At 44.9% G+C, this 25,329-nt stretch overlaps 1 protein-coding gene across 1 annotated transcript; it reads right to left on the reverse strand.

Moving 5' to 3' along the window:
- Positions 1 to 1,003: 1,003 nt before the first annotated feature.
- Positions 1,004 to 20,466, reverse strand: LOC137536663 (olfactory receptor 5F1-like). Its single transcript, XM_068258903.1, has 4 exons — positions 20,194 to 20,466; positions 19,441 to 19,540; positions 1,611 to 2,194; positions 1,004 to 1,348 (listed from the first exon to the last, which is right to left on the reverse strand). The coding sequence occupies exons 1-4, from the start codon at positions 20,464 to 20,466 to the stop codon at positions 1,004 to 1,006; spliced, it is 1,302 nt and encodes a 433-aa protein (XP_068115004.1).
- Between the last annotated feature and the right edge of the window lie 4,863 nt (positions 20,467 to 25,329).

Consider the following 25,329-nt stretch of genomic DNA (forward strand, 5'->3'; position numbering starts at 1 on the left):
TAAGAGTCTCTTTATTGGAGATTCCCATGCTTCTGCCGGCCACCGGGTTGCGTATGATAGAATGAGCGGTGGAGATTGGCGGCGGAACACATGAATATTACTTCACAGCAGCGATCTAAATGGGCAAAGCGGAAATGGCAACTAGCCTAGTGAGAACGGACAGTGTTCATTCTCATAAGCTTTCATTGCATATGTTTTCCAATCCAGTCAGGAAAAATATGCCAAGTTCGGACTATGCTTTCCGCTCTGTGCTAGCGTTTCACAGCAAGCAGATCCATTTTAACAAGTGGAAGCAGATCCTATTTTTAATATTAGGATCCACTTTCTGCGCTAAGCCAAGTTTAACCCCTTCCCGACTGCCTAACGCCGATATGCGATGGGAAGGTGGCACCCCCAGGACTGCCTAACACTGATTGTCCTGGAGGCGTAGTTTAGCAGGGAATGTGCGCATGTGTGATCATTCCGTGCAGGGATGCAGAGCTCCGTGATCAGCCTGCCAGCCGTGGTGGCAACTGGCAGACTGTTTGGGGAAAAAAAACGTTTTTTTTACCTTTGTACAGCACTGCGATCTAGCGCAGCGCTGTAAACGGGACAGCCCTGTCACTTAGTTGTCCCTTCGAGCAGCTTGCAATCTAAGCCCTCTCATAGGCTGATGCCTATGAAAGGAGAGGGAGTGGACGGATTGCCGTCCAGGGACAATTTAGAGGGGGAAGGGGGGAGTGGGACTATAATGATTTTTAAAAAACAGTTTTTATTTTTTTTAAAAATGAACGATCGCAGCAGCAATCAGAGACCACCAAAAGAAAGCCCTGTTAGGGACAAGAAAAGGAGGTAAGATTCATTTGGGTGGTAAGTTGTATGGCCGTGCAGTGAGCTGTTAAAGGTGCAGAGTGCTGAATTTTGAAAAATCACCTGGTCACTAGGGAGGTGTAAACCGGTGGTCCTCAAGTGGTTAATAAATGTCCCGAATGGATAGGTTTTTTAAGCAAGTGTAAACCGGCCCTTAGCCTTTAAAATATTTAAATGAACTCTTTAAAGCATCAGTAACCTCAGCATTCCTAAAACTATAAATCAGAGGGTTTAGCATCGGTATAAGTATACTATAAAAGACTGATGCCACTCTGTCCTGCTGTGGTGCATAGCTAGAGGAGGGGCGTAAATAGATAAAGAACACTGTCCCATAGAAGATGCTGACTGTAGTCATATGAGAAGAGCATGTGTTAAAAGCTTTATATCTGCCTTGAGTTGAATGGATCTTCAAAATAGCCAGAACAATGTTGGTATATGAGATAAGGATGAGAATTAGGCTGCTTATGGTGATCAGATAGAAAAACAAGGCAAGCTTGGGCTCCACGTGTCAACAAGGAATACAAAACTTTATTAAATACACAAACTGACAGGTTCTCCTCAGGAACAATACTATGTCACTGGTCAATTGCCAACAATACAAAAGTTTAAAAACAGGAGCATAGCAGATCGTTTCATGCATCAGCTGTAACAATTGTATACCTGCTTCAAATGCAATACATGTATGGCGTGACAAAAAACATGCATCCGCTTATGGTGATCAGGCCTGCTAATGAGATCATAATAGCTAAATTTATGGATACATCAGAACAGGACAGCTTGTAAAGGGGTGGAAGGTCACAAAAAAAATGGTCGATAATTTTAGGCCTGCAGAAGTTAAGTTGGAACATCAGAACAGTGTGCACAAGAGAATTAACTAGGCCTCCAAAATAAGCAGCAACCACCATACGGAGGCACAAGATGTCACTCATGTTAATTCTATATAACAATGGACTGCAGATAGCTACATAACGATCATAGGCCATAATTCCAAGAAGAAGGCATTCAATGGTTGCAAGACACACAAAGAAATACATTTGAAGGGCACAACCAACAAGAGAGATGGTCCTGATTTCACTTAAAAAGTCTTTCAGCATTTTAAGGGTGACTGATGAAGAATAGGTAATGTCCACAAATGAAAGGTTGCTCAGAAAAAAGTACATGGGCTTGTGAAGATGCCTGTCCACAATGGTTAGGGTAACAATGCCCATGTTACTGATCATAGTTGTGATGTAAACAAGCAGAAATAGGGCAAACAGAGGAATTCTAAGCTCAGTGTTGTTGGTGAGCCCTGCAAGGACAAATTCTGTCACCCAACTCTTGTTCATCTTCAACAAATGTTCTTTATCTGTATTAACAAACACAAATCATGCAGATATGTTTAATAAACCAGAGACCTTCGGAGAAATGCGATGAACCCTGTTACTCAGTCAAAATTACTTACATTTTCAAATTTATACAGAGAGTAAATGCTGTCTTTGGCTTCCAGATCTACTGATTTAGCAAACTGATTTGCTCAACAAACTTCTATAGAGGTCCTGTGAACAACTTTATATTGCTTTGCTCCAAATCACAGGAAAACTTTTTAAACCGCCAGTTGCTTGCCTGCTGTAATGCTAAGCTTCTAGTTTCAGTAGAGTCCTAGCTTAGACAAGCATGCAGCTGGTGGAGTACTTGCGCAGAAGGTCATTAAGGTAGAACTAAACTTTCCTAGAAAGAAAAACAATCCCCGTATTTTTTCAATCCTCACTTAGAGAATAATAGGGCATGTTTTGAGCAGGAATCTTCCTTACTGAACTTCATTGCATTCTTCACAGCTCTAAATTAAGTCTGCACTGCACCAGGCCTAGCAAGTGCCCATTTTAAACAAAATCTGTCCAGGGATATGAACTGGGAACAAAAGGAAGACTGATATGTAAGTGATCAAAAAACTGGCACTTATATATCAACTTAAAGAAGTCTGTCAAAAAGGGAGAAAAAAATTGGAACCAGGAAACTACAGTGATTTAAGTTTAACATCAGTTGTAAGGGGCACTTTACAAATTCACAGAGCACAGAATAATTACATTACATTTAATCAACATATGTTTACTATAGATAGGTCTAAACTGATGAGCATTCACAGTGTTTATGAACTGTAAATGCAAATCTAGAAACTGGGAGAGTAGTATACTTGGACTTTGCAAAAGAGTTTTGACACTGTTCCCCATATTAACTGATGCAGCAACTAAGTGACAGAAGGCAGAGTAGTGGTATTACAGATTACAAGCCAGATGCTGAGTTTTAAGAAATGATGTTGTGTAAAACACAGCATTGATTCACTATAATAATAATATTTTTTTTTTAAATCAACACTTAAATACTTATACAGACATGTGGGAACACAGACAAATAAAAACAAGCACATTTGTAATAGCCAATTGATGTTAAAAACAAGTCTAACCCTTTCTGCGATGCTCAAGAGTGAATCATCAGAAGTCCGTTCTGTGTATATTTCTTTCCAGCTCTGTCTTCATATAAAAGTCAAAACAACAGAATCAAATTCCTGTCCTGAATCAGCTACCTTTGTAAGAGGTTGAACTTGATGGACGAATGTTGTTTTTCCAATCTAGATAACTATTTTACTGGGGAAAGTAAATTCAAATCACGGTGATATTTGGAAGTGTTGTCTCAGTAAAGCATGTCTGCCAGCACTGTGAATGGCCGAGAGCCCTGCTCTCCATACTGACATTGTTTTATTTATTTTTTTATCCAGCCCTCGGGGCTCCATTTATGATGACTTGTAGATTTTCTCTGCAATTACAGAGCATCTCTGAGGTTTCCTAATTAAGATGAAACGAATGTTAATTTTTATTTTTATAGACACAACAACAGATATTGCACAATTCAAAGGAAAATGTGAAGAAAAATACTATTATATTCATGTTCTCCAATTTAAAAAAAAATAAAAACTTTTTCACAAAGACATATTTTGAGCAAAAAAAAATAAATACTTTTTGGAGACTGTTCTCTCTGCGATTATGGAAATCTCTAATTTAAGGGAACCTGAACTGAGTAAAAGTATTTAAAATAAACACATGATGTAGCTGCAAATGAATATTACATACTTACCTCACCATCAGTTCCTCTCAGAAGCTCACCATTTTCTTCGTACAGTGATCCCTTCCAGTTCTGACAAGATTTTGTCAGAACTGAAATATACCAGTTGCTTTCAATTATATATCAGCTGCTGTCAGTTACAAATTAATGTGTAAGGTAATGTCAACGTTTCCCTATGGCCAGGGGCGCCTTTAGCCATTTTGTCACTCCAGGCGAGAAAACCTGTGCCCCCCCCTCCAAGAAAATATTAGTAATGCGGCAATGTTTCACCAGAAAATAATCGTAATTTGGCAGTGTTTCACCTGAAAATAATCATAATGCGGCAGCGTTTCACCTGAAATTACACTTTTTGTGGCAGCGTTTCACCAGATAATACAAGTAAATGCTGCAGCGTTTCACCAGAAATTCCGCGTAATGTGGGCAGCGTTTCACCAGAAAATATACATAATTTGGGCAGCGTTTCACCAGAAAATACACATAGACAGGGCTCCTCTCCCCCCCCCCTTCCCATTAGTTCCCCCTAATAGCCCTGATACCTGCCTGCACCTATAAGAAAAAAAACATTTACTTACCTGCAGATGACTCCTCTCCCGGCCTCCCTCCAGCGCGCAGCAGCTCCCTTGATGATCTTCGTATAGCAACACCAGCTGCAAAACTCCAGCGCTGACAGGCAGAGCAGGGCTACAGGAAAATGGCGTCCGAAACCCTGCACTGGAGACACAAATAGTCTCCAGTGCAGGGCTTTGGATGCCATTTTCCCATAGTCCTGCTCTGCCTGCTGAAACCCCTAGACGCAGGCTGCAGAAGTGAGCTTATGGGCTGCGGTCTATCAGACACCGCAAGCCATTTCACCACCTGGGGACACGCCATCTGGCGTAGGTCCATGCCCCCGCCCCGCACAGCACTCGTGACTGTCTCGTCACGGCAGAGGGGGATGGAAGGAGGAAGAAGGGGACAGGAAGAGGCACAGGGAGACAGAAGGAGGCACAAAGGGAGACATAAGGAGGTACGGAAGGACAGAAGGAGGCAGAGTGGGACTGAAGGAGGAACAGGGGGCAGAGGTAGTACAAGGGGACAAAGAAAGGCAAAGGGGACATAAGGAGGCACAGGGGGACAGAAGGAGGCAGAGGTGGCACAGGGGGACTGAAGAAGGCACATGGAGACAGAAGGAGGCACAAAGGGAGACATAAGGACAAATAGGGGGTCAGACATGGCACAAGGAGACAGAAGGAGGCACAAAAGGGACATAAGGAGGCACAAACAAGGAAGCAAGGATGCACAAGGCACAGAGGTGGCAGCTGCCTGCAACTTACGCTAAGTAGACGCAGCAGAAGCAAGTAATAGAACACCCACGGGGGAGGGGCTTAGTCTGGGGCTGGGCTTAATTTGGGGGCAGGGCTTAATCCAGCAGTATGGCGCCCCCCAGAACCAATGGCACTCCAGGCAATGGCCTGTACTGCCTATGCCTAGAGGCGCCCCTGCCTATGGCTTAAAATGGGTGATATTACAGTTTAACAGTGTTCAGACCAGGTAGCTGTTGTAGGGTAATGGCCATTTTCAAAATGGAGGATGGAGAATTCCATCAATCACAGTGGACAAATGGGACGCAGGAGAGGAGAAAGAGATTGATGAGCAGACCACATGGGAGGTAAGTATGATGTGGGTATGGTTATTTTGACTTTTATTTTCAGTTCAGGTTCTCTTTAAGCTTATTTTTTTTTCAAATCAGTTTTACTCATTTTTATAGACACGACAGATATAGCATCAATTCAAAGGAAAATAACTGTACAAAACATAATATTATATTCATTTATGTCTGCTTTTAGCAAAGATTGGGAGAGTTTTCACTACCCAAAAATTTTTTTTGCAAAAAACATTGTAGAAAGTAGATATCTTATCACCTGTCTTTATTATCCACCCATCAGTTGGACTGGAAGTATGGCCTGTCTGTTGCTATCCGTCTACCTCCTACCAACATGTACAAAAAATGTTGTTTCTACTTTTATAGCCACAGCAGTTGGCTATAAAAAAAAAATAGCTTCAAATAACTCACAATCTACTGTGCTACATTATAAGTTTACAGGTGAGATAGGGATCCTCAGACTTAGGGCCATATGCAATTTAATTTTTCACCTGACTTTTCTCCTAGGTGATATTTTGAAACTTGTCAATAAATTGATTTTTAAACCATTAGCAAGCAAAGAAATGCTCAAAATAATTTTGATAGTACTTTTTACCTACTTTTTGATACTTTTTCCATTGCAAAGTGCAAAATGTTATTTTAAATGGAAGATGAATTTTTTGCTCCTAGGAGAAAACTAAGGAGAAAAAGTGAATTGCATATGGGCCTTAGTGTTCAAAAAAGCCAGTAATATTTATTGAAGATACAAAAAATACATGTACATCCACAGGATCAGCTAACACGTATCGGGCCTACAATGCACCCTTAGTCATAGATACAATGCACCTGAAAGGCAGGTGGGATCTTTATAGGTAGGTGGAGACGTGCCTCTGCCCTCCCAACATAAAATGCAACCACCTGATTTAAAGAAACAGATACATGTTCAATTTATTACATATCACAGTGTGAGTAGATAAAAGCAAACTATGGGCCATATGCAATTCACTTTTCTCCTAGGAGATATTTTAAAACTTGCCAATAAAATCTGTTTTAAACTACCAGCAAGCAAGAAAATACTCAAAATAATTTTGCAAGTACATTTTCATCTACTTTTTAGTACTTTTTCATTTGTAAAATGCTGAAAAGTTATTTTAAAAAGAAGTTGAAAAATTATCTCCTAGGAGAAAACTCAGGTGAAAAAGTGAATTGCATATGGCCCTATATCTCTAAAAACACCAATATTACAAAATGTAAAAAAATGTTATAACCACCTGTCTGCCTGAAAAGAAAAAAAAATAGAAAATTAATTAAATCAAATAAGTCATGTATACATCTGGAAAAGCATGAAATAAAGATAAAAAAATAGATATAAAAATAAAATATAAAAATGAATACAATCATGCGCGAGACTCAGGTCCCCATCAGGTATTCAGACCCTCTGCAGCACGGATACACATTAAATTAATCCAGAAGGCCCCTCGGTGAAGAAGGAGCCTTTGAAGATCACCCCCTCTCATGGGGCAAAGTACCCTCTCTACTCCCTGAAAAATAAAGGTCATGTCCTCTTCATGACATAATATTAAAGCGGATCCGAGATGAAAAACGAACTATAACAAGTAACTTGTCTATATATCTTATCTAAAATTTAGATAGTTTACACAGCAAATCTAGCTGCAGACAGCTTCAACAGTTTATGATTATTTATTCCTGTGATACAATGAGAGTGTCCATGTTCTGTTTGTCACATTACACACAGGCAAGCTGATCTGCATTTCCAGCCCTCGGCCTGTGAAAACCTCACTCCCCCCTCCTCCCCTCTGCCTCTGAAATTTCTGGATAGTAACCTCCTCCTCCTCCTGGCCAGACTAAGCTCCCATAAGCCCTTGTCACTAAGGCTCAAAGTGTCAAGGCACTCTGGAGAAGCTGTGGGCGAGGCTTGTTTATTTTATAGGAAATTAGAGTATTAAAACAAAACATAAAAAGTATTTGGTTTGAGGAATGCCCTATAAACTATATGAAAGGAACACAATTATGCAATGAGTAAAAGTTTATCTCGGATCCACTTTAAATGCTTTGAAACTGCTGTTTTTTGGAAAGTTTTCCAGTTTGCTCCTCCATAACGTTCTGCGATACATGCTCTAAGATTTTTGACTTGCGCAATTCACGTATTGCAGATGAAAAAGTGTGCATGAGATTACATAAATAATGTATTCTGTATCGCAATTCACATGTGTGATGGGAAATGATTTGTTAGCAGAAAAAGAGAATACAGAAATTCCCTTCTGATGGTATCTACCATAATGACAGGGTGAAAACCTGCAGGGTAGGGACGGTCCGAAATACCCATTTCCAATTCTGCGGAAATTCTGATTTCCCCCAATGCCAATTTTCGTTTTTCCCGATTTCTGTTTTTCCAATTTCTGAGGAGTGTTTTATTAGTCATTTTTTGCATCAGAGAATGCAAAAATTGAAAAAAAAAATCGGGAAAACAGAAATCATTTGTGATTGTTCTAAAGTTACCGTGGTGATCTGGTTTTTGCTGAAAAATTCTGCATTGTCTGATTGGTCCAATGCTTCCAAATTCTGTGATTGGACTAAAATTAGTTGCCGTTATTTACTGTTCGCCCTCCAGGTGACCATGTACCCTGAAGAAAAGACATAATTCGGCTGCCAGCTATTGTTGGCAGCCAAATTATGCTGTTTTAAAGTAATTTCACAGCGCCCAAATTACTGTCTGAGTGCCGCTTTAGCCGTTATTATGGCCTATGGCGGCGTCAAATTCTCCAGTGCTTTTTTCCTTTCTTTCGCTCCTGCTGTGCTGGTTGAGGGCCAAAAATACATAAAGAAGAGAATCTTATAGAAGATACTGACTGCAATCATATGAGAGGCACGTGTTTTGTATCTGCTCTGGGGTGACTGGCTCCAGTCCTCAAGATAGCCAGGACGATATTAGCATATGAGATAAGGTATAGGCAACTCATTGCAATCAAGCCACCTAAAGGAGCGTACACACTTGTGACAAATGTAGCTCGTCGGGGACCAGGACCAATCCCCTTGGGCGGCATCGCTGGGCTAGGCTGTACAGAGCAGACACGTAGGCTGTACAGAGCAGACATGTAGTTAGCTGTGTAATTGACAATGCATTCTGTAGCTATGCATGGGGATGGAGGGATGACAGTGTGTACAAGGCTTAAGGTAAACAGAACACCTAAGTTTATAGAATGAAATAAATCTGCAAGGCACAGCCAATAAAATAGATAGTCTTGGATTCACTTAAAAAATCAGCATTTTAGGCTAGACAGGTGAAGAATCTCTTTCTATAAGTGACTATAAAGCCTAAAATAAACACTGCATGTACCTTGTTTTATTAAAAAGTTATAATGGGCCTGATTCACAAAGCGGTGCAAACTGTTAGCACGCTGGTGAAATGCCCCTTATCATGCCTAAACTCAGTTTAGGCATGATAAGTTTAGGCATGATAAGTTTAGGCGTGATAAGTTTAGGCGTGATAAGTTTCGGCATGATAAGTTTAGGCATGATAACTATAGCACCAACTGGGTTAGCACCGCAGTGCACAGCTGATCAAAAGTTTTGCACTAGCAAAGTCTGGTGCGCAAAACGTCGCATAGAGTTCAATGGCGCTGCTTTGCGCACGGGACTTTGCGATCTAAACTTATCTAAACTTATCACGCCTAAACTTATCACACCTAAACTTATCATGCCTAAACTTATCATGCCTAAACTATTATCATGCCTAAACAATCAAGAACAATATTTAAGATGTTTTGTGTTTAACTGTCAAGAGAAAGCAGAATATTTGTCATTTGCTAAATTTGCTATTAATAATTTGTCAAACAGTTCTACTAAGTTGTCACCATTTCAAATTGTTTATGGGGTCAGTCCAAGATTCTGTTCTCTCTCTGGTCCATGCTCTAAAATTCCTAGTCTGGAAGAATGGGTCACTCATTTCCCAGATGTTTGGAAACAGGTACAGGAAAGTTTAGAGGTTGCTGTTAAATGTCAAAAAACCTTTGCTGACAAGCATCGTTCTTCTGAGCCAGAATTTGTTCAAGGGGATTTAGTTTGGGTGTCTACTTGGAATATTCCACTCCGACAGCCTTCAACTAAATTATGGCCTAATTTTATTGGTCCTTATTCAATTTCAGAGAAAATTAATCAGTTCACCTATAGAGTTAAATTACCTTCTTCCATTAGAGGAGTTGATTCTTTCCATGTTTCCCTTCTAAAATCTGCAGCCACTGTTGATTTGTCAGAAACTCCACCTCCTCCAGTCGAGGTTGATGGTGAACAGGAGTATGAGGTAGAGAAAATTTTAGACTCCCATCTTGTGAGAAATTCTCTCCGGTTTCTCATTGAATGGAAGGGTTATGGACCAGAAGAGAGATCTTGGGTTCCAGCTAAGCAGGTACATGCCAATCGTTTAATTAAAGAGTTTTATGCTAAATTTCCTGATAAAACAATAGTGGGAAAACTATGGGATATCAACCCTAATAAATCTCACTTGTCTCACCTATAGGTAATAAACATATACTGTATATATATACAAGGATAGGGAGCTCTTAGTATAGCAATAAGATCAATTTATTAATTAACATGACATTTTGTAAATAACACAATAATAATAGTAAAAAAAAAACCTCTTAAAAACAATTGGAGCATAAGTTAGGGTGCTGTAGTAGTTCAACCTTGGAGTGCACTCCTTTTAAGGGAACTGAACATATATACACATTTGATTATCTTTAGGCCCAAAATTGTATAATTATGCTTCAAGGTGTAGATGCCGACCAAAGGATGGTATATGTACAGATGGCCCGAACGGTTCACCGGCGAACGGTTCCAGGCGAACTTCCGTGGGTTCTCGATCGCGGAGAACCGCGAACTTTACCGGAAGTTCGATTCGCCCCCATAGTGCACCATTAGGGTCAACTTTGACCCTCTACATCACAGTCAGCAGGCACATTGTAGTAGCCAATCAGGCTACACTCCCTCCTGGAGCCACTCCCCCCTTATAAAAGGCAAGCAGCGCCGGCCATTTTAGTCACTCGTGTGCCTGCAGTAAATAGAGAAGGGACAGCTGCTGCAGACTCTCATAGGGAAAGATTAGTTAGGCTCTTGTAGGCTTCTTAGCTTGCTCCTTGCTGATTCTTATTGCTAAAATAGCACCCCTCAACAGCTCTTTTGAGAGCTAATCTTGTTCTTGTGATCTATTTTTTTTTCTGTGTGTCCCACTGACACTTGTGTTGCATAGACAGCCTTGATAATTCATACTGTGTGTGCTACTGCCAGGCCCAGCACATTCAGTGACTACCTGTGTGTGTGACAGGTGCACATTGTAATAATACCCATTACTGCATATACCTACCTACCTGTTGTTCACAGTGCACCCACCTACCGTCGTGATTGCACGCAGTGTCACTGTGTCTGTCCGGTACCTTTCTGTGTGACAGGTGCACATTGTAATACCCATCACTGCATATACCTACCTACCTGTTGTTCACAGTGCACCCACCTACCTACGTGAGTTGAGCACACGCAGTGTCACTGTGCACGTCCACTACCTGTCTGTGTGTGACAGGTGCACATTGTAATACCCATTACTGCATATACCTACCTACCAGTTGTTCACAGTGCACCCACCTACCGACGTGAGCGCACGCAATGTCAATGTGCCTGTCCACTACCTGTCTGTGTGGGACAGGTGCACATTGTAATACCCATTACTGCATATACCTACCTGTTGTTCACAGTGCACCCACCTACCTACGTGAGTTGAGCGCATGCAGTGTCACTGTGCCTGTCCGCTACCTGTCTGTGTGTGACAGGTGCACATTTTAATACCCATTACTGCATATACCTACCTACCTGTTGTTCACAGTTCACCCACCTACTTACGTAAGTTGAGCGCACGCAGTGTCACTGTGCCTGTCCGCTACCTGTCTGTGTGTGACAGGTTCACATTGTAATACCCATCACTGCATATACCTACCTACCTGTTGTTCACAGTGCACCCACCTACCTATGGGAGTTGAGCGCACGCAGTGTCACTGTGCCTGTCCACTACCTGTCTGTGTGTGAGACAGGTGCACATTGTAATACCCATTACTGCATATACCTACCTACCTGTTGTTCACAGTGCACCCACCTACCTACGTGAGTTGAGCGCATGCAGTGTCACTGTGCCTGTCCGGAACCTGTCTGTGTGTGACAGGTGCACATTGTAATACCCATCACTGCATATACCTACCTGTTGTGTTCAGTGCACCCACCTCATCACTGCATATACCTACCTGTTGGTGTTCAGTGCACCCACATACCTACGTGAGTGCATGCAGTGTGATATAACACTCCGTGCATACCTGTTAACTGCACCTGTGTGACTGCACATTGTATTAGTCAAGTCAGTGCATACCTTTCACTTCTCCCCCCCCCCCCCCCCCGATATGGACAAAACTGACAAAACAGGAAGAGGCAGAGGTAGAGGCAGACCCAGAAGAAGGCCACCCGGCAGGTCTGTGTGAGGTCGTGGTGATGTGATTTTGTGCGGCCCTGGACCAATGTACAGTGCTCAGAAGAAGGCACGTCCCATCAACTCCCAAGATTGTCAGGACGTGGTTGACTATTTAACACAGAACACTTCATCTTCCGCAGCCACCAGCGCTACTCCAAGTACCACATACACTACATTTGACAGTTCGCAGGAGTTATTTGGTGGGGAAATCACTGATGTGCAGCCATTATTGTTACAACCAGATGAAGGCGCGAAGCAAGTTACACCACCTCATATGTCTGAGTTAGGCGACACTATGGATGTAAGGTGTGAGGAGGAGGATGATGAAGTACCTGCTGTGCAGTTTTGGAGGTGTCTGAGGCAAGCGAAGCTGGGCAGGATGATTATGATGATTATGATGATATGGATCCCACATGGGTTCCTAAGAGACAAGATGACCAAGGGGACAGTTCAGAGGGGGAGTCAGAGACGAGTAGGAGGAGACGAGTTCCTGAAAGAAGCAGGGGGAGATCGTCGTCAGAAACAGCTTGTGGCAGTGTCCAGCGCCATGTACCGCCACCTATGTACAGCCAGCCAACATGCCCTTCAACGTCAGCTACTGATGCCACCGTAGTGCCATCACCCCAGGGGGGCTCAGCGGAAATTTTTTAATGTGTCTGCCTCAGATCGGAGCAATGCCATCTGTTCTCTCTGCCTCCAAAAATTGAGCCGTGGAAAGGCCAACACCCACGTAGGGACAAGTGCCGTTCGAAGGTACATGGAGAAAAGGCACAAACTGCAATGGGAAGAGCACCTGAGCAAAAGCAGCACACAAAAGGAAAGCCACCTTCCTTCTCCTCTTCCTCCTTCAGGTGCAGCATCTTCAGCCGTTTTCTCCCTTGCACCTTCACAGCCACCCTCATTCACTCCACCTCTGCCCTTGAGCGGAAATGTTAGCTCGCCAGCTGTTACCATTCCAGCTGGTGGACTCTGAGACCTTCCATAAATTTGTGGCCATTGGGACACCGCAGTGGAAGATACCAGGCCGCAATTATTTCTCAAAAAAGGTGATACCCAAACTGTACAGTGAAGTGGAGAGGCAAGTGGTGTCATCTCTGGCACACAGCGTTGGGTCAAGGGTCCACCTGACCACGGATGCCTGGTCTGCCAAGCACAGCCAGGGCCACTACATTATTTACACAGCCCATTGGGTCATCCTGGTGACCGATGGCAAGCAGGGAGTATGTGGTTGTGCAGTGGACCAACTTGTGACACCTCCACGGCTTGCAGGCAGGCCTCCTGCCACCTCCTCTCCTTCTCCTCCTACTACATCCTCTTCGCTATCGTCCTCCTCCTCCTCCTTAGCTGAATGGCAGTTCAACTCTACTGGTGCTGTGATCTCCTCTCCAGCTACACAGCCCCATCTCCCCAGGGCCTATGCTGCATGCCAGGTACGACAGTGTCACGCCATCTTAGACATGTCTTGCCTCAAAGCGGAGAGTCACACTGGACCAGCTCTTCTGACTGCTCTTAACAAACAGGTGGATCAGTGGCTGACCCCGCACCAGCTGGAGATCAGCAACGTGGTGTGTGACAATGGCAGCAATCTCCTTTCTGCTTTGAATTTGGGAAAGCTGACACATGTACCCTGCATGGCACATGTGCTGAATCTAGTAATTTAAAGATTTGTGTCAAAGTACCCAGGCTTAGAGGAAGTCCTGAAGCAGGCCAGGAAGTTGTGTGGGCATTTCAGGCGGTCTTACACGGCCATGGCACGCTTTGCGAACATTCAGTGGAGAAACAACTTGCCGGTTAGACGCTTGATATGTGTTAGCCCGACTCACTGGAATTCGACCCTGGTCATGTTCTCTTGCCTGCTAGAACAGGAGAAAGTCGTCACCCAGTGCCTGTACAATTACAGTAAAAGGACACAATCTAGGGAGATGGGGATGTTCTGGCCCAACAGCTGGACACTGATGCGAAGTGCATGCAGGCTCATTTGAGAGGTGACCAACCTGGTGAGTCGCAATGAAGGCACCATCAGCAACTTGATCCCGTAAGCTTACTTCCTGGAGTGTGCCATGCGTAGAGTGGTGGATCATGTGGAGGAGCATGAACAGAAAAAGTTGTGGGACGAACAGTTGTGGAAGCAATTTTCAGAACCAGATGTTTCCTCAACACGGCAGCACAGGGGGGGGGGAGGAAGAGTCGTGTGGGGAAGAGGAGTCAGACTCGGATGATGAGGAAGGTGTTTCTTTGGAGGAGGAGGCAGCGGTAGAAGAACAACCGCAGCAGGCGTCGCAGGGGGCTTGTGCTGCTCAACGTTCCCATGGTATTGTTCGTGGCTGGGGGGAGGAGGAAGACTTACCTGACGTCACTGAGGAAGAGCAAGAGGAGGTGGATAGTACGTCTGGATCCAACTTTGTGCAGATGGCGTCTTTCATGCTGTCCAGCCTGTTGAGGGACCCCCGTATAAAAAAACTCAAGGGGAATGAGCTGTACTGGGTGGCCACGCTACTAGACTCTCAGGTATAGCACATGCAGAACAAGCTGGCAACTATGCATCACAATGTGTTTAAGGGTGATGCCACAGCACAACGCAATAAAGGTACCACTGCCAGCAATTGTTCTACCATGTCTACGCAGGCAAGGACAGGACACTCCAGTGATCTTATGGTGATGTCGGACATGCGGACATTCTTTAGCCCAACGCCTCGACTTAGCGCTTCCGGATCCACCCTCCACCAATGCCTGGACCGGCAGGTAGCCGACTACCTGGCCTTAAGTGTGGATGTAGACACTGTGAGCAGCGATGAACCTTTGGACTACTGGGTGCGCAGGCTTGACCTGTGGCCAGAGCTGTCCAAATTTGCCATCCAACTTCTGTCCTGTCCTGCCCTGCCTCAACCATCCTGTCAGAAAGGACCTTCAGCGCAGCTGGAGGCATTGTCACTGAGAAGAGAAGTCGCCTAAGTCACAAAAGTGTTCAGTACCTCACCTTTATCAAAATGAATGAGGCATGGATCCCGGAGGACTACTGCCCGCCCGAAGACTAAGTCAGTCCCCGCACAAGCATCTCTGCCTGCACGCTGTGTGACTGGCTGCCTGCCCCAAGACTAAGTCGCTACCCACACAGCACCTCTGCCCACAGGCCGCTTGACTGTCTTCTTCACCACCACCAACATGGTCCAGGACTCCAGGCGGATTCTTGAATTTTTAAGCAGCGGCCGCTATAATAATTTTTCTGGTGCGTGTACATGCCTGCCTAATTTTTCTGGCTGCAGTGCAGCTGCAACAACAAAACAAAAGGCATGTACATGTGCCCATTCCCCTTCGTGATCATTACCTTGCCGCGGTGAAGGGACATGCGTATCACAATGAAGCAATGACCGCCGGCTATATGAGTGTCTCGGGGGGTGGCACACCAAAGATAATAAGGTTGTTGCTTTATTGTGGAAAGACCAAATTTGATCAGCTAGACAGTCACTGTTCTGTCATTCAGCTACCTCAGCCCAGCACCATATGGGCTGGAAAGCCACCATCACCTGCACTCTCATCATGGTGTGCACCAGTCCAGCATGGCCGTCACTACACAAACAGCTGTTTGCAGTCACTGCATGCCTTTTACTGCATCTTTGACTGCACATTGTATTATACCTGGCAGTCAGTGCATACCCTTCTCTTGAATGGATGGCAGACTTGCCCTCCATAACAGATTCTCGTTACAGATAGTACAGTCTCTCAGTGTCATCTACAGCAGGGCTTTGAAAGTCCTCCTTTTGGTCACTACCTTGGGACGTGCATGCCATGCCTGCTGCCTTCCTTGGATGCATGGTAGCCGTTCCTGCTCCTTTGCCCACAGCGTGCCTGCTGCCTTCCTTGGATGTGTTGTGGAGGTAGCCGTTTCTTAGGCTCCCACTCCGGACCAGAATCGAACCAGGATTCCCCGGCCATTACCCTTGGTCACTCACAATGGCAGACTTGCCCTCCATAAAAGATTCTCATTGCAGGTACTGAACAGCAAGCAGAACAAGTATTTAAAAAAATAGATGTAAGCCTTAACAATGGTAGAGAAAGATCCATTGAAAGTTGATAAGGCAGTCAGACATTACCTGACGTCACTGAGTGAGGAAGAGCAATCTCGCCATGGTGCGCACCAGTCCAGCAGGGCCATCACTATGCAAACAGCTGTTTGCGGTGCGTTACAGTGAGTTTGGTCTGTCAGTGTGAAGCAGTACTATAATTACAGTCCCTGATTGATGTATACACATGTAAGATGTTTTTAAAGCACTTTAGGCCTGCAATTTAGCATTCAATGTGATTTCTGCCCCTAAAACGCTGCTTTGCATCCAATCCAGATTTTTCCCCGGGACTTTTGGCGTCTATCCCACTCCGCCATGCCCCCTTCCAGATGTTAAACCTCTTGAAACATCTTTTCCATCACTTTTGTGGCGAGCATAAATGTTTCTAGTTTTCAAAGTTCGCCTCCCCATTGAAGTCTATTGCGGTTCGCGAAAGTTCACGCAAATCAAACGTTTGGCGAAGGTTCACGAACCCGGTTCTCAAACCAAAAATCGGAGGTTCGGGCCATCTCTAGGTGTATGTCACCCCGTATACCGTGTTTGAGTATGCCTCTATGCAAACACATATACGCACTCATTACTGGCCTATTCAGGTCAAACCTCAATCAGCAGTGTGTATAGCCGTAAAGCTTTAGACTCACGTGACCGACAGGCAGGATCTGTTACTTGCCGCTGATGACTACTGACTGCTCCAATTGTTTTTAGGGGGGGGGGGGGTTACTATTATTATTGTGTGATTTACACAATTTCATGTTAATTAATAAGTTGATTATATTGCTATACTCAGGGCTCCCTATCCTTGTATACAGTGGGTTGCAAAAGTATTCGGCCCCCTTGAAGTTTTCCACATTTTGTCACATTACTGCCTCAAACATGCATCAATGTTATTGGCATTCCATGTGAAAGACCAATACAAAGTGGTGTACATGTGAGAAGTGAATCGAAAATCATACATCATCCCAAACATTTTTTACAAATAAATCACTGCAAAGTGGGGTGTGCGTAATTATTCGGCCCCCTGAGTCAATACTTTGTAGAACCCCCTTTTTGCTGCAATTACAGCTGCCAGTCTTTTAGGGTATGCCTCTACCAGCTTTGCACATCTAGAGACTGAAATCCTTGCCCATTCTTCTTTGCAAAACAGCTCCAGCTCAGTCAGATTAAATGGACAGCGTTTGTGAACAGCAGTTTTCAGATCTTGCCACAGATTCTCGATTGGATTTAGATCTGGACTTTGACTGGGCCATTCTAACACACAGATATGTTTTGTTTTAAACCATTCCATTGTTTCCTTGGCTTTATGTTTAGGGTCATTTTGCTGCTGGAAGGTGAACCTCCACCCCAGTCTCAAGTCTTTTGCAGTCTCCAAGAGGTTTTCTTTCAAGTTTTCCCTGTATTTGGCTCCATCCATCTTCCCATCAACTCTGACCAGCTTCCCTGTCCCTGCTGAAGAGATGCACCCCCTGAGCATGATGCTGCCACCACCATATTTGACAATGGGGATGGTGTGTTCAGAGTGATGTGCAGTGTTAGTTTTCCGCCACACATAGCGTTTTGCATTTTGGCCAAAAAGTTCCATTTTGCTCTCATCTGACCAGAGCACCTTCTTCCACATGATTGCTGTGTCCCCCACATGGCTTGTGGCAAACTGCAAACGGGACTTCTTATGCTTTCTGTTAACAATGCCTTTCTTCTTGCCACTCTTCCATAAAGGCCAACTTTGTACAGTGCATGACTAATAGTTGTCCTTTGGACAGAGTCTCCCACCTGAGCTGTAGATCTCTGCAGCTCATCCAGAGTCACCATGGGCCTCTTGACTGCATTTCTGATCAGCGCTCTCCTTGTTCGGCCTGTGAGTTTAGGTGGACGGCCATGTCTTGGTAGGTTCACAGTTGTGCCATACTCCTTCCATTTCTGAATGATCGCTTGAACAGTGCTCCGTGGGATGTTCAAGGCTTTGGAAGTCTTTATGTAGCCTAAGCCTGCTTTAAATTTCTCAATAACTTGATCCCTGACCTGTCTTGTGTGTTCTTTGGACTTCATGGTGTTGTTGCTCCCAATATTCTCTTAGACAACCTCAGAGGCCCTCACAGAGCAGCTGTATTTGTACTGACATTAGATTACACGCAGGTGCACTCTATTTAGTCATTAGCACTCATCAGGCAATGTCTATAGGCAACTGACTACACTCAGATCAAAGGGGGCGGAATAATTATGCACACACCACTTTGCAGTTATTTATTTGTAAAAAATGTTCGGAATCATGTATGATTTTCGTTCCTCTTCTCACGTGTACACCACTTTGTGTTGGTCTTTCATGTGGAATTCCAATAAAATTGATTCATGTTTGTGCCAGTAATATGACAAAATGTGGAAATGTTAGGCTGCTGGGGTACTGTTGACCTTCCCACTGCGGAGCGGACTACCTGAGCACAGAGTCTAAGTGACCACGGGTCTTCACCCACGACCCCTTGAGGGGGAAGAAGGACCACAACCCCTTGAGGGGGAAGTAGATTATTCGCTGCCTAGTGCCCACCAGGTTGCGCTCAGAATAATCCCGCAGTGGTTGGGAGAACAGCAGACACTAATGTGAGGAGAAGACAGGAGCAGGTCTTCAAGCCAAAGTCTAGTAACAAGCCAGGGATCAGGAGAGGTGGCAGACTGGAGATATCGGGGTCACAAGCTAGAGGTCAGGGCAGGCGGAGAAGATTCAGTAGTCGAGGTCACAAGCCAAAGGTCGGGGCAGGCGGAGATCAGAAGAATAGTCGAGGTCACAGGCCGGGGTCAAATCAGGAATCAATCAGGATATAACAAGAGCACTAGCACAACACCACAAACTGTCAGAACCAACAGCACTGCCATTGAGGGCAGTGCTGCTTATATACTGTGGGAGAATTGATCTTGGCGCCAGAATTAACGCTTGCGCATGCGCAGTGCGCAACACTCTAGGTGCGCGATAGACTGCGCACGTGCGCGCAACGGTTTGTGCGCATGCACGTACAGCATAACGCCGTACGCCATAAACCATGCAGAGGAACTACAAGACTCAGCGTGTTCGTGCACGCGCACTCTGATGCCCGCCAGGCCGGGGGGTATGACATTGCCCCCCCCCCCTACGGGCAACCTCCGGGTGCCTCCAGGAGCTGGCTTTTCAGGAAATCTTTGATGGAAAAGCCTAATTAGTCTTGCAGCATGAATATTTCTAGCCGGCTCTCATGAATTTTCTTCCATCCCAAAGCCCTTCCATTTAATCAGATATTGGATAGAAGCTCCCCGTCTCCTACTGTCTAAAATCTTGTCCACCTCATACTCTTCATTCCCATCCACTAAAATTGGAGAAGGTGGAGAAGTATCTCGGCCAGGAAACTTACTGGGCACAGTTTTCTTCAAACAGGACAGATGGAAGACAGGATGCACACGTAGGGAATCTGGAAGGGTTAACTTGTAGGCCACTGGATTTATTTGTTTCTCAACTGGGAAAGGGCCAATGAACTTAGGATCCAGCTTTTTAGAAGGGCAGCAGAGTCTCAGATTTGCAGTAGATAACCATATTAGCTGTCCAGGAACCAGATCTGAACCACAACTGCGATGACGATCAGCAAACTTCTTGCTTCTGATCTGAGCTTGTTCCAATGTTTCCTGCAATCTCTTGAAATTTTCTGTTAATTGGAAGAATCCTTTCCTGTATGCAAGTTACGTTAGAGCAGGTTTTAAGATCGGGGTGGAAAGTTGGGTGATAACCATAATTTGCATAGAACGGAGATTGATTGATAGCAAAGTGAACAGTATTGTTATAGGCGAACTCTGCGGTGGCTAACAGAGAAACCCAGTCATCCTGTGAGGCTGAAGAGAAACATCGAAGGTATTGCTCAAGAGTCAGATTTGTTCTCTCAGTTTGACCATTGGATTGTGGGTGGTAACCAGATGACAACGAAACAAGAATCCCCAACTTTTTGCAAAGCTCTCGCCAAAAACTTGGACGTGAATTGAACTCCACGATCAGAGACAATATCGGAGGGTAAGTCATGGAGTCTCACAATTTCTTTGAGAAAGACAGCAGTCTCTGCAGCTGTGGGAACACTCTTGAGAGGAAGGAAATGGGCCATCTTTGTGAGACGGTCAACCACTACTAGAATGGTAGTGTGGCCTTCAGAAGGAGGAAGTTCCACAATGAAGTCCAAGGCGATATTCTCCCATGGACGAGTAGGAACAGGTAAAGGGATAAGAAGGCCCCACGGCTTGCTACGAGAGCTCTTAGAGCAAGCACAGATCTCACACGACTGAACGTATTGGTGACAATCCTTTGCCATCTCTGGCCACCAGAAAGTTCTTTGAAGGAGTTCCTGAGTCTTGTTCACCCCAAAATGACCAGACAGCTTGTCATCATGGCAGACCTTCAGGACCGGGAGACGGGCCTCGGGAGGTACAAATAATTTATCGTGGTGGTAAAAGAGACTCCTGGAGGTCACTGAGAACTGTCTGCAGACTGTTTGATGAGATCAAGAAGACATGGTTGAAGTAACAAGAAATGCTGTGGAGAAAGGATAGTCTTGGGAATCTGGTCTGGAGCAGATTCGATCTCAAACATGCGGGACAGAGCATCGGGTTTAATATTCTTGGACCCCGGATGGAAGGTTACATGGAACTTGAACCTGGAGAAGAAGAGGGACCATCTGGCCTGTCGAGGTTTCAATAGTTTGGCTGTCCGGAGATATTCGAGGTTTTTGTGATCAGTGAAGATAAGAATAGGTTGTTCAGCACCCTCAAGCAAGTATCGCCACTCTTCAAGAGCTGCTTTAATGGCCAAGAGTTCCCGATCCGCTACATCATAATTTCTTTCTGATACTGAGAGTTTCCTGGAGAAGAAGGCAACCGGATGGAGGGTGGACTTGGGACCAAAACGCTGTGACAGAATTGCTTCGATGGCTATTTCAGAAGCGTCAACTTCCAGTACAAAGGGCTTAGCAGGATCAGCATGTTTCAGGATGGGTGCAGATGTAAAACAGGCCTTTAGTTGCTCAAATGCAGATTGGGCCTCTGGAAACCAATTAAACGGAGCATGAGTGCTGGTCAATTGAGTAACTGGGGCGACTATGCAAGAAAAGTTCCGAATGAATCTTCTATAGAAGTTAGCAAAGCCGATGAACCTTTGCACAGCTTTTCGGTCAGTAGGTACAGGCCATTCCAGAATGGCTGAGACTTTTTGATCATCCATCTCTATGCCTTGGGAAGAAATCTTGAGACCCAGGAAATGAATGCTTTCTTTATCAAACTCGCACTTCTCTGGTTTCGCGTAAAGTCCGTGAACACGAAGGCATGCAAGAATCTTCCTGACATGAATTCTGTGTTCCTCGAGAGAAGTAGAAAAGATGAGTATATCGTTAAGATAGACCATCATAAAGTTGTCGATAAAGTCTCTGAACACATCATTAACGAAATGCTGGAATGTGGCAGGGGCATTACACAGCCCGAATGGCATCACCAGATATTCAAAATGTCCGAACCGGGAACGAAATGCGGTCTTCCACTCATCTCCAGCACGGACTCTAACTAGGTTATAGGCACCCCGAAGATCCAGTTTTTAAAAAATCTTGGCAGTACGAAGTCTACGAAACAAGTCTGGCATAAGCGGCAAAGGATATCAATTCTTGATGGTGATATTATTCATCTCCCGATAGTCAATACAGGGTCTAAGAGAGCCGTCTTTCTTCCACACGAAGAAGATACCTGCTCCGGCATGTGAAGTGGAGGGCAGAATAAACCCCTTTTTTCAGGTTCTCCTCGATATAGTCCTTGAGTACCTTAGACTCCGGTTCAGAGAGGGGATAAACTCTTCCGAAGGGTATAGCTGCACCCTGTTGCAGATCAATAGGGCAGTCGTAGATACGATGAGGAGGAAGAACATCAGCTCCTTTCTTATCAAAGACGTCTAAGAAATCATGGTAGGCAGTAGGAATGAGATTGCTTCTCTCGGATTCCAAACAACAAAAAAGACTCCCGACTCGGGGAAAACAAAAACGGGCACAGTAACTTGAGTGGAAACTGACTTTACCCGTACTCCAATTAATCGTAGGGTTGTGTATGCTCAGCCAAGGCATACCCAGAATGACTGGAAACAGAGGTGACGGAAGTAGATCGAAACTCAGATACTCCTGATGTTCCTTGAAGATGGTTACCAATAGTGGAAAAGTCTCTGAGATGATGGGCCCGGAATGGATAGCCGACCCATCTGCCAATTGAATGGAGAGAGGACGAGACTTGTTGCAGATAGGAAGCTGGAGTTGCTGGGCCAACTGAAGGTCGAGGAAACAGGAACAAGCACCGGAATCAAGGATGGCCTTGATCTTTACGATCTCTCCTCTGGGTCCCTGCAACGAGAGGGTAAGAGGGACGTGAGAGGATGCAGGCAGGAAAGGAACCTGGTTCACCGGGACTGGAGAGTCGAGCTTACCTGTAGGTCTCACTGGGCAGTTCAAGCGGAAGTGTCCTGGGGCACCACAATAGAGACAGAGGTTGGCCGTTCGTCTGCGTAGACGTTCCTCTTGAGAGATCGCTGGCCGGGCTAAACCCAGTTGCATGGGTTCAGGCACATCAAGATCACTGGATGAGGCAGATTCAACAGAAGCAGGAATCGCTGAGGGTACAGAAGGCGACCAGACGGGTCGGAAGGTACCAGATCTCTCTTGACGTCTTTCACGGAACCTGCGATCAATCTGAATGGAGAGACTGATAAGTTCCTTCAGGGTTTCAGGTACACCCACTCTGGCCAGTTAGTCTTTCAACTGTTCAGAAAGGCCTTGTCGAAATTGGAACTTGAGAGCCCCCTCGTTCCAAATAGTATCCCCAGACCAGTGACGGAACTCGGTGACATAGTCCTCCACTGGCCTTTTTCCTTGTCTGAGGGATTGCAATGCCGTTTCTGCAGAAGCTCCCCGACCATTATATAACTCCGCCATAGCTTCAAAGAAGGTCGTGGTACTTGTAAGGGCTGGATGATGTTCTTCCACTAGTCGGAGTGCCCAAGCTTGGGGCTCCCCCTGGAGCAACAAGATTACAGCCCCAACCTTAATCTCTTCGTTGAAGTAAGTTCTTGGTAACAAAGTGAAATGAAGCTGACAGGCACTACGAAACAACCGGAACTTGGTACGGTCCCCCGTAAAACGATCAGGCAAGGGTAGTCTTGGTTCAGGTCTGGGGATAGCAGCTGCTTCAATAGGGGCTGGAACTGGAACCACAACTGGAACTGGAGCTGCGACTTGGGCGGGTACTGTCATCTGGGCACGCAGATGTTCTTGGATCTGAGTATAGCCTCTCTGGACCTCTTCCACTGAGATGCGTAACTGCGACACTAGTTCACACAGTTGATCCATCTGTGAAGGCTCTCCTCTAGTGTCCATTCTGGCTGTTGGTTACTGTTAGGCTGCTGGGGTACTGTTGACCTTCCCACTGCGGAGCGGACTACCTGAGCACAGAGTCTAAGTGACCAAGGGTCTTCACCCACGACCCCTTGAGGGGGAAGCAGGACCACAACCCCTTGAGGGGGAAGTAGATTATTCGCTGCCTAGTGCCCACCAGGTTGCGCTCAGAATAATCCCGCAGTGGTTGGGAGAACAGCAGACACTAATGTGAGGAGAAGACAGGAGCAGGTCTTCAAGCCAAATTCTAGTAACAAGCCAAGGATCAGGACAGGCGGCAGACTGGAGATATCGGGGTCACAAGCCAGAGGTCAGGGCAGGTGAAGAAGATTCAGTAGTCGAGGTCACAAGCCAGTGTTGCTTGCGAATTTTTGCCAAAGTCATTTTCACATCGAAAATCCCATTTTCGATTTCGCCAAATTTTCGCGAAAATAAGTACTATTTTCGTTTCAAAAGGCGAAATTTCGCCTGAGTATTTTCGCATTAATTTTCGCCTAAAGTCCGTTTTTTTTTCCGCATTAAATATCTAAGCCCCCTTACAAGCTAGAATCACCAAATTTGCAGGGTATATTAAGGAGATATGTGGGTACAAGAGAAAAAAATTTTTTGCAAAAAGACCTTATAGTTTTTGAGAAAATCGATTTTAAAGTTTCAAAGGAAAAAAGTTTACATTTAAATGTAGTAAATGACAGTTACTGTAGCAAACCTAGAGGTAGTGTAAAATTATTAATATCAAAATAAAGGGCCAAGTGCAAGTGCCATGGGCCAAGTGCAAACTGCCAAGTGCAAAGGGCCAAGTGCCAAGTGCCAGCGCAAAGGGCCAAGTGCAAGCGCAAAGGGCCAAGTGCAAGCGCGAAGGGCCAAGTGCAAGCACAAAGTGCCAGGTGCAAGCGCAAAGTGCCAAGTGCAAGCGCCATGTGCAAAGGACCAAGTGCAAAGGGCTAAGTGCAAAGGGCCATGAAAAGTGCAAAGGGCCGTTTAAAGTGTCAAGTGCAAAGTGCCATGTGCAAAGTGCCATGTGCAAAGTGCACTTGGCACTTTGCATTTGACACTTGCCACTTTGCATTTGACACTTTGCACTTGGCACTTTGCACTTTGCATTTAACACTTTGCACTTGGCACTTTGCATTTGACACTTTGCACTTTGAACTTGGCACTTTGCACTGGCATTTAACACTTTGCACTTTGCATTTGACACTTGGCCCTTTGCACTTGGCCCTTTCATTTGATATTAGTAAAGTTACACTACCGCTAGGTTTGCTACAGTAACTGTTATTTACTGCATTTAAATGTATACTTTTTTCCTTTGAAACTTTAAAATTGATTTTCTCAAAAACTATAAGGTCTTTTTGCAAAAAAAAATGTCCCTCTTGTACCCACATATCTCCTTAATATACCCTGAAAATTTGGTGATTCTAGTTTGTAAGGGGGCTTAGATATTAAACGCGAAAAAACGGACTTTAGGCGAATTTTCGCCTTTCGAAACGAAAATAGTACTTATTTTCGCGAAAATTCGGCGAAAAGAATATTTGCATTTTCGCTCATCACTGTCACAGCCAAAGGTCGGGGCAGGCGGAGATCAGAAGAATAGTCGAGGTCACAGGCCGGGGTCAAATCAGGAATCAATCAGGATATAACAAGAGCACTAGCACAACACCACAAACTGTCAGAACCAACAGCACTGCCATTGAGGGCAGTGCTGCTTATATACTGTGGGAGAATTGATCTTGGCGCCAGAATTAACGCTTGCGCATGCGC

Source organism: Hyperolius riggenbachi, chromosome 10 (assembly GCF_040937935.1).
Source record: "Hyperolius riggenbachi isolate aHypRig1 chromosome 10, aHypRig1.pri, whole genome shotgun sequence".
NCBI lineage: Eukaryota > Metazoa > Chordata > Amphibia > Anura > Hyperoliidae > Hyperolius > Hyperolius riggenbachi.